The sequence below is a fragment of the Cebus imitator genome, unplaced genomic scaffold (genome assembly GCF_001604975.1).
Source record: "Cebus imitator isolate Cc_AM_T3 unplaced genomic scaffold, Cebus_imitator-1.0 Scaffold93, whole genome shotgun sequence".
NCBI classification, from domain to species: Eukaryota; Metazoa; Chordata; class Mammalia; order Primates; family Cebidae; genus Cebus; species Cebus imitator.
In genome coordinates this window covers 6,074,878-6,084,666 of record NW_016107408.1, presented here as the reverse complement: position 1 = coordinate 6,084,666, position 9,789 = coordinate 6,074,878, and the positions used below count along the sequence as shown (strand labels likewise).

General features: G+C 48.1%; 1 protein-coding gene across 13 annotated transcripts in view; it reads left to right on the top strand.

The window, feature by feature from the left end:
• Positions 1-9,789, top strand: part of FBF1 (Fas binding factor 1) — a 30,051-nt gene that overhangs the window by 508 nt on the left and 19,754 nt on the right. For 4 of the 13 annotated variants that reach the window (XR_001827329.2, XM_017535788.2, XM_017535789.2 and 1 more), the window contains exons 2-7: positions 2,311-2,396; positions 3,255-3,282; positions 4,334-4,375; positions 6,059-6,152; positions 7,507-7,567; positions 8,425-8,475. Coding sequence is in view for 11 of the 13 variants with exons in the window: in XM_017535788.2 (XP_017391277.1) it covers positions 2,394-2,396; positions 3,255-3,282; positions 4,334-4,375; positions 6,059-6,152; positions 7,507-7,567; positions 8,425-8,475 (279 nt within the window). In the remaining 2 variants the exon portion in view is untranslated. The other 9 variants (XM_037741060.1, XM_017535792.2, XM_017535791.2 and 6 more) reach the window with 7 other exon arrangements.

Genomic DNA, 9,789 nt, shown 5'->3' with positions numbered 1-9,789 from the left:
AAAAAAAAAAAAAAAAAAAAAAGAAAGAAAACACAAGGATTCGGGGTGGGCTCTGTAGGTAAGCCCAGTTAACCTTTGCATTCCAATAACAGGACAGGCCAACACCTGGGACATAAAGATGACCCCTCTGACTCATTTCTGCCAAGACATCCTGTAGGTGGGTTTTGGTAAAGCAGAGGAGTGGGAGGAAGAGAGCTAATTCTGAGGAAAACTATTCTCAGTGGGTCATATTTACTGCCTATGTAAAGGGAAATATTTCTACCGTCAGTGAAAATCGTGTTGCTGGACGTGGTGGCTCACACCTGTAATCCCAGCACTTTGGGAGACCAATGCAGGAGGAATGCTTGAGTCCCAGAGTTCAATTCCAGCCTGGGTAATACAGTGAGAACCTGTCTCTAAAAACAATTTTTAAAAAAGAAAAAGAGTATCATGGCAAAGAGTAACCAGAGCTCACACCTGCTTTTGTGCTAAATGCTGCCTAGAAAGTAGTCATGGGTGTTGCCTGGGAAAGGGCTCCAGTCTTGGAGCCAGGCACCCACCTCCTTTCTGAAATGAGTACTTGCCGCTTGCCACATCGGCTTTCAGGGTAAGGGATGATGGCCACTGCCCTTTGTTCAAATAATCGCAAAGCCTCAGAAAGCCGGGTAACTTACCCTGAGCACTTTTTTTTTTTTTCAGACGGAGTCTCGCTCTGCCGCCAAGCTGGAGTGCAGTGGCACGATCTTGGTGCACTGCAACCTCTGCCTCCCGGGTTCAAGCGATTCTCCTGCCTTAGCTTCCCAAATAGCTGGAACTACAGGCGTGCACCACAGTGTCCAGCTAATTTTTGTATTTTTAGTAAAGATGGAGTTTCACCATGTTGGCCACGATGGTCTCCATCTTTTGACCTCATGATCCACCTGCCTCGGCCTCCCAAAGTGCTGGGATTACAGGCATAAGCCACCATGCTCAGCCTTACAGCACTTTTTTTTTTTTAAGATAGAGTCTCTTTCTGTTGCCCAGGCTGGAGTGCAGTGCCACGATATCAGCTCACTGCAACCTGCACCTCCTGGGTTCAAACAATTCTCATGCCTGAGCCTCCTGAGTAGCTGGGATTACAGGTGCACATCACCGCACCCAGCTAATTTTTGTATTTTTAAAAGAGATGGGGTTTCACCATGTTGACCAGACTAGTCTCAAACTCCTGACCTCAGGTGATCCACCTGCCTTGGCCTCCCAGAGTGCTGGGATTACAGGTGTGAGCTACTGCACCAGGCCTGGAATTTTTAATTTATGGAAATAGGCTTTACCTCTTGAATGGGCAAAGTAAGAAGAGCTTTGACAACCTTTGGATTCAGATTCATGTTGTGTTGAAGCTACATTTTTTTTTTAAGATGGAGTCTCACTCTGTCCTCTATTGCCTAGGCCGGAGTGCAATGGCGTGATATTGGCTCACTGCAACCTCTGCCTGGTGGGTTCAAGCGATTCTCCTGCTTCAGCCTCCTGAGTACCTGGGATTACAGGCGCTTGCCACCACGCCTGGCTAATTTTTTGTATTTTTAGTAGAGATGGGGTTTCACCATGTTGGCCAGGTTGATCACAAACTCCTGAGCTCAGGTGATCCACCTGCCTTGGCCTACCAGAGTGCTGGGATTATGGGCATGAGCCACCTCACCCAGGCTCTTTTTTTTTTTGAGATGGAGTTCCACTCTGTCACCTAGTCTGGAGTGCAATGGCATGGTCTTGGCTCACTGCAACGTCCACCTCCCAGGTTCAAGCGAGTCTCATGCCTCAGCCTCCCAAGTAGCTGGGGTTATAGATGTGTGCCATCACACCTGGCTAATTTTTGTATTTTTAGTAGAGATGAGGTTTCACCATGTTGGCCAGGCTGGTCTCGAACTCCTGACCTCAGGTGATCTGTCCACCTCAGCCTCTGAAAGTGCTGGGATTACAGATTGCAGGTGTGAGCCACAGCATCCGGCCAAAACTACATCATTTTTTTTTTTTAGATGGGGTCTCACTCTGTTGCCGAGGCTGGAGTGCAATGGCATGATCTTGGCTCACTGCAACCTCCGCCTCCCAGATTCAAGCGATTCTCCTGCCTCAGCCTTCCAAGTAGCTGGGATTACAGGCGTGCACCACTATGCCCTGCTAATTTTTGAATTTTTAGTATAGACGGGGTTTCACCATGTTGGTCAGGCTGGTCTCAAACTCCTGACCTCGTGATCTGCCCACCTCAGCCTGCCAAAGTGCTGGGATTACAGGTGTGAGCCACCATGCCTGGCCAAAGCTACATCATTTTTAAGCAATCACTTTCATTTTCTTCATTAGGAAGCATGAGCCTGATTTGGGTAGAATCCTGATGAACTGGCCAGTGCTGTAAAGGAGCTTCGATCAACCCCGAGAGCCTTGAGATGGTAGGCAGAGTTCAGAGTAAGATGCATGGAAATTCGAACATGCCCCATTCTGCATCTGCAAAGATCTTGACTGCATGCAGCACTTTGGGGACTGGGCGGCAAGGACCAGGATGGAGACCCTGGAGAAGACTGACAGGCGGTGGCATTGATACCTAACTGTGATGAGTAAGGTGGCTTCTGAGCTTCTGAGCATCCAGCTGGAAGTAGGGGTTTTTTTTGTTTTGTTTTTTGAGACAGAGTTTCACTCTTTTGCCCAGGCTGGAGTGCAATGGTGCAATCTTGGCTCACTGCAACCTCTTCCTCCTGGGTTCAAGCAGTTCTCCTACCTCAGCCTCCCCAGTAGCTGGGATTACAGGAATGCACTACCACACCTGTCTAATTTTTTGTGTTTTTAATAAAGACAAGGTTTCTCCATTTTGGTCAGGCTGGTCTTGAACTCCCAACCTCAGGTGATCCGCCCACCTTGGCCTACCAAAGTACTGTGATTACAGGCGTGAGCCACTGTGCCTGGCCTGGAAGCAATTTTAAGTGTCTGTTCCTGGTTATTGAGGAGTCAGAATAGAAGACATTTCCAGTCACATGAATCTCGGTTGGGAGGGTTTGCATGTCGTGCCTGGAAAAGAAGTGACTTCTGCCCACCCATTGGCACCCATCACTGGTTAGTGGGGCTGTGTCCATGCTCTGAATGAGTCTGTTCTCAGAAACTCTAGGAACGCATAAAGGACTTGCATCTACAAATGCCACTGGTGCCCCTGCCTCTGGTGACTTGACAAGACAATGCAATTCATTCTGCATTTCCAGTTTCCACCTGTGTTCACTGTTTACTTATGTTGATGTGATTTGTTTATCCCATTTTAGGCGCCAAAAACCAAGAAGGGATGGAAAGGTGAGTGGAGAGATGGAATATTACTCTTATGCCAAATATAGGCCTTTTCCCCGGAACAATGAGATGTGTGTTTTATTTAAATGTTTTTGATGAGAGTTTTGCTGTTTTTCCCATTATTCCATTGGCTGCCTTGGTCTTCCTTATGCTGCCTCACTGGTCCTCAGAGAAGTCTGGAAAAAATCCTCCTTGGGCTCTGTATCCAGAAATACGTGGTTGGGATTCAGGGTGGGAAAGCTGGGTGGGAAAACAAATTCGATATTCGCACTTAGGTTCCCCCACATGCCTCCCTCAGAAAGTGGCCATTGATGGGGACATCCAGACCAGTTCTGGGGGGTCTTTGATGGAAGGGTACAAAGAGCCTGCTTGTCTGAAAGTAGCTTCCCTGTGCCTAGAAATCTGGGGAACTTTTCCCAAAGAGTCGCACTGGGCCGTATTCAGAGCCTAGAAGGCTGATCGTTGACCAGTGTGCTGTGGTAGGCAGGTAGAATACGGGTTCTGCTGAAAATCTGCACCATCATCCTGTTAGTTACTTTATTTCATTTTATTTTTTTGAGACAGAGTCTCGTTCTTGTCACCCAAGCTAGAGTACAGTGGTACGATCTTGGCTCACTGCAGTCTCCGCCTCCCAGGTTCAAGAGATTCTCCTGCCTCAGCCTCCCGAGTAGCTGGGCTTACAGGCCCAAATGCCACCACGTCCAGCTAATTTTTGTATATTTACTGGACATTAGGTTTCACCATGTTGGCCAGGCTGGTCTTGAACTCCTGACCTCATGATCTGTCCACCTCAGCCTCCCAAAGTGCTGAGATTACAGGCGTGAACCACTGTGCCCAGCTGAGATAGTTATTTTAAATTTCTGCCTCCGGATGTTTCAACAAGACAGTATGGCTTGTGCTAGAGACTTAGAAAACATCTCGTGGCCAATGAGAGGAGAGCTAAGCCTAGGTCCCAACATCTGAAAGCCCTGAGGCCTTCTAGCAAGCCTCGAGCCTTGAGGTTTTTAAGGGCCAGTCTTCTTTCCTCCTGAAGTCATGACTCCCTTTTCTGTTCCAGGCTCCATTGATGATTTACTTGATGACCTTCTAGGGGATGATAGTAAGTGCCCCTTTCCCAGAATCCCCTAATTTAGCCTGCCATTGCTGCTGCTTTTTTTTTTTTCTCACTGTGTTGCCCAGGCTGGTCCCAAGCTTCTGGGCTCAATCGATCCTCCTGCCTCATGAACCAGAGTACTGGGATTACAGGCATGAGCTACTACACCCAGCCTTTTTTAAAAATTGAGATAGAATTTACATAGCATAAAGTCTACTCCTGTAAAGTATACAACTTAGTGGTTTTAGAATCTTCACAAAGATGTACAACCATCACAACTACCTAATTCCAGAACACTTCCATCACCCCATAAAGAAACCCCATACCCATTAGTAGTCAATTTCATTCTCTCCTCCCTCCAACCTTAGGCAACCACTTTTTTTTTTTTTGAGACAGAGTCTCACTCTGTCTCCCAGGCTGGAGTGCAGTGGCCCAATCTCTGCTCACTGCAGCCTTTGCCTCCTGGGTTCAAGCGATTCTCATGCCTCGGGTTCCAAAGTAGCTGGGACTACAGGCACACACCACCACACCCAGCTAATTTTTGTATTTTTTGTAGAGACGGGGTTTCACCATGTTGGCCAGGCTGGTCTCGAACTTCTGGCCTCAGACACCTGCCTCAGCCTCCCAAAGTTTTGGGATTACAGGCATGAGCCACCATGCCTGGCACACTTAGCTTCTCTGATGTAGCATAATATTTTCCATGTTTATCCACTCTGTAGCATGAATCAGTACAACTTTTTTTTTACGGCTAAATAATGTTCCATTGGGTGGATAAATCACATTTTGTTTAGCTGTTCATCAGTTGATGGATATCTGAGTTATTTCCACATTTGGGCTGTTAGGAATACTGCTGTTATGAACGTTTGTATACTCATTTTTGGGTAGACATGTGTTTTCAGTTCTTGTGGAATTCCTGGACCATATGGTAACTGTAGGTTTAACCTTTTGAGGAGGCTGCTTTTTCACAGCAGCTGTGCAGTTTTATATCCCACCAGCAGTGTAAGAGGGGTCCAGTTTCTCTACATCCTTGCTAATAATTATTTTTCTTCTTTTGATTATTGCCATCCTAGAGGGTATAAAGTGGGTATCTCATTGTAGTTTTGATGTGTATTTCCCTAATGATGGATGATGTTCAGCATCTTTTCATGTGCTTCTTGGCCATGTGTATATCTTCTTTGGAGAAATGTCTGTTCAGATCCTTTGCCCCTTTTAATTGGGTTGTCTTTTTATCGTTGAGTTGTAAGAGTTCCTTGTATATTCTGGATGCTAATCCATATTATTTGTGTTCATATTGGTCTGTTAAGGAGCATGGCTTCTTGGTCATGCAAAGCTCACCAGGGACAGAGAGGCTTAGGTTAGGTTTCCCCCACATGGCCCTAGAGAACCCGCAAACTCCAGCCTACAGTTTGGGCTGTGGAAAAGCAGTTGTTCCTCCTGCATTTTCTTGGGGTGCAGTTGGGTTGGGCTCTTCATTTGGTATTCGGCATTTAGGGTTGACCTCCTCCTTGGAAATGTTCTGCCCTCCCTCCCATTGAGGTTTTCCAAGGGGTGACATTGGGACCTGCTTACGGGGGCAGTTTCCTTCCTCCTAACACAGAGACAGCTTGGGGAGGGAGTTTGCAAGCCTTTGCATCTTGACTCCAGGTCCCTTTAGCCGAATGACACGTTTTCTCTTTTCTTTTTTTCCAGTGACACTACCTGAGAAGCCTGTTAAACTAGCTTCACGTGCCAGAGACACCACAGGTGTATCTCAGATGTTCCCTTCTTCAAAGGCTAGAACAAAGTAAGGGCGGGGTCGGCCTGGGTATCCGTAACCTACTTTAGTCTAAATGCTCTTTGCCCCTCCACCCCCCACTTTCTACTAGGCATCTGCTTGCCCTTTTTTTTTGAGAGTCTCCGTAGCCCAGGCTGGAGTGCAGTGGCACAACCATAGCTTGCCCCAGGCTTGACCTCTTGGGCATCAATCCCCCGACTTCAGCCTCCTGAGTAGCTGGGCCTACAGGTACATGCACCACCACACCCAGCTAATCTTTTTTTTTTTTTTTTTTTTTTTGAGACGGAGTCTCGCTCTGTTACTCAGGCTGGAGTGCAGTGGCGCAATCTCAGCTCACTGCAACCTCTGCCTCCCAGGTTCCAGCAGTTCTGCCTCAGCCTCCCGAGTAGCTGGGATTACAGGCACACACCACCGTGCCTGGCTAATTTGTTATTGGTAGAGACGGGGTTTCACCATGTTGGCCAGCCTGGTCTCGAACTCCTGACCTCAGGTGATCCACCCGCCTCGGACTCCCAGTGTGCTGGGATTACAGATGTGAGCCACTGCACCTGGCCAGCTCCTGCTTTTATTGAAGGAGCCTGGGGAAGTTAAAGAGAACTGCACAGGTCAGCAGTCCTGGCTTCTGTCCTACATCTGTTACTTATTGTATGACCTTGGGCAGTTTCTGAACTTCTCTGAGAACTAATTTTCTTATCCTCACAATTAAAGCATTAGCTTAGATCAGTGATTTTCAAATTGTGTTTGTTCTACGGTTTACCTGGCAGATAAGCGATAGGGAAGAGGTTTGTGGCCCTCCTCCCTCATGTGATCTGGAGCGGTTGTTTTTCTCTCTTACATATTGTTTTTGTTTTGTTTTACTTTATTTTATTTTTTGAAATGAAATCTTGCTCTGAAGTGCAGTGGCGTGATGTCGGCTCATTGTAGCCTCTACCTCCCGGGTTCAATTGATTCCCCTGCCTCAGCCTCCCGAGTAGCTGGGATTTCAGGTGCCTGCCACAACACCTGGCTAATTTTTGTATTTTTAGTAGAGACAGGGTTTTACCATGTTGGCCAGATTGGTCTCGAACTTCTGACCTCAAGTGATCTGCCTGCCTCAGCCTCCCAAACTGCTGGGATTACAGGCATGAGCCACCATGCCCAGCCCTTTACATATTATTTTTAACAATTTGTTTTTAAAGCAGTTCTACTGCTTTAACAAAGTGGAAAATCACAGCATCAGGTGGCCTGTGACGTTCCTTTTAGCACCTCTGTTCTCCAGAGAAATCTATCAGAGTTTCCTTGGACTTTCTAAGTCACTCTTCCCCTTTTTAGAGTCATCCAGTGCCCTGGGATGCAGGCAGGGGCTGATGCCTCCTCTTTGCAGGTCCTTCTTGGGAGATGGTGTCTTCAGCCCTGTGGCAGGCCTGGAAGAAGCTGATGCTGAGGTAAGCCTGGCCATTCCCCACTTCTCCACCTCTCTACTTATCCCCAGAAACAATGAGATGGGTGTCATGGCCAACAGGCTGCCCACAAAGGGTTTAGAAAGCCCTGCAAAGTCACTGTTCTTAAAGCAAAATAATGCCCCAGGGGCTGCCGAGTGAACCCAAAGCAGCATCCTCTTTTTTTTTTGAGATGGAATCTTGCTGTGTCACCCAGGTTGGTGTGCAGTGGTGTGATCTCAGCTCACTGCAACCTCCGCCTCCCGGGTTCAAGCAATTCCCCTTCCTCAGCCTCCCAAGTAGCTGGGATTACAGGTGTGTGCCACCACGCCCTGCTAATTATTTTGCATTTTTAGAAGAGATGGAGTTTTACCATGTTGGTCAGGCTGGTCTCGAACTCCTGACCTCGTGATCCACCCGACTCAGCCTCCCAAAGTGCTGGGATTACAGGCATGAGCCACCATGCCCAGCCTGCATTCTTTTTCCTGTAGTAAGATGAGTGGAAAGGAGAGCTCCCTGAAACTGTTAGAGTCTTAGACGTTGCTCCTTTCCCATAATAAACTCCATAGCTGTCCATTGGCATGGGTGGGAAGGAGCAGAATTCCAGTCCTGGATGAAAGGGTGGGAGGAGCAGGAAGGGCAGTGCTTTTGGAGTCTCTACAACCAGGCAGGTTTGGCTTCAAACAACTGCCAATCCCAAGCGAGTGGAACAAAGCCACCCTCCTGCGTGAGCTCCGTTGGCCAAGGTCTGCTCCTGCTGCGCCATATGCCCTAACAGCAGCAAGGGGCCAAGGCCCTGAGTTTTAATGGGCCTTGACTAGTGTGCCTCCTTGTCTGTGTCCTCACCCTCCTTGTGGACTTAGGTTTCAGGTGTCTCAGAGGCAGACCCACAGGCTCTGCTCCAGGCCATGAAGGTAAGGAAACAGCTTGCACAATTCTTAGAGCTGGGGGTGGGGTGGGGTAATGATATTTTGTGCCAAGACTTCATTCTCCCTCTAATTTCTCCTTTTACAACCTGTGTTTCTGAGCCCTTCTTCGGGCAAGCATGGAGCTTGTCTGTGAGCCATTGGCCTTCTTGCCTCTCTGGGTATCAACCAGTATTCCTGGTATATGGAGAGTGGAGGCTGCCAGTGCCGGGTGCAGTGGCTGACGCTTGTAATCCCAGTACTTTGGGAGGCCGAGGTGAGCAGATCACGAGGTCAGGAGTTCAAGACCAGCATGACCAACATAGTGAAACCCTGTCTCTACTAAAAATACAAAAATTAGCGGCGCATGGTGGCGTGAGCCTGTTATCCCAGCTACTCGGGAGGCTGAGGCAGGAGAATCACTTGAACCCAGGAGGTAGAGGTTGTGGTGAGCCAAGATCACGCCACTACACTCTAGCGTGGGCAACAGAGCAAGACTCCATCTCAAAAAACAAAAAGAGTGGAGGCTGCCACAGGCCTCTGGGGAAGTGGGGCCAGCCCTACTTGGAGGCTCACCTGGCTGGGTCCCCTCACCTCCACCTAGGGGACAGAGGGGGAGACTGTCTCCTCTAATGCTTGCTCTTCACCTTTCTCCATATTTCTCTCCGCATCCCCAGCCAAGCCCCTTCAGTACTGCTGTCTTCTCATCAGATAAATCCAGTGCTGATCTTTGCAGTGGAATTTTAAGGCACAGATTCTGAACAGTTTATAAGAACAGAATCGCTAGCTTGGCCTAGGACATCTTGTTTTCCTCTCCTTGCAGCCAGCAGTACCCCACTGTCTGACCCTGGGTTTTTTTTGTCCCTTTTAGTTAACCCATTTTCCCGTGGTCCCTAGGAGAAGGCCAAGCTTTTGGTTATAGCCCTATGGGGCGCGTGTTTTTTGGTTGTTTTTTCTTTGTTTTATTTTCTTTTTTTAGAGACACCATCTCATCTGTCACCCAGGCTGCCAGGCTGGAGTCCAGTGCTGTGATCTCTCATTGCAACATTAAACTCCTGGCCTTAAGTGATTCTCTTACCTTGGCCTCCTAAAACACTGTAATTACAGTCATGAGGCACCACATCCGGCCCAGATTCATCTTCTTTAGCCTCATCTGGAAGTCTTTCTCCTCAAAGGCCAGGCACAGTCAGTCATACCTGTAATCCCAGAACTTTGGGAGGCCAAGGCAGTAGGATCACCTGAGCCTAGGAGTTGGAGGCTGCAATGAGCTATGATCATACCACTGCACTCCAGCCTGGGTGACAGAGTAAGACTGTGTATTTA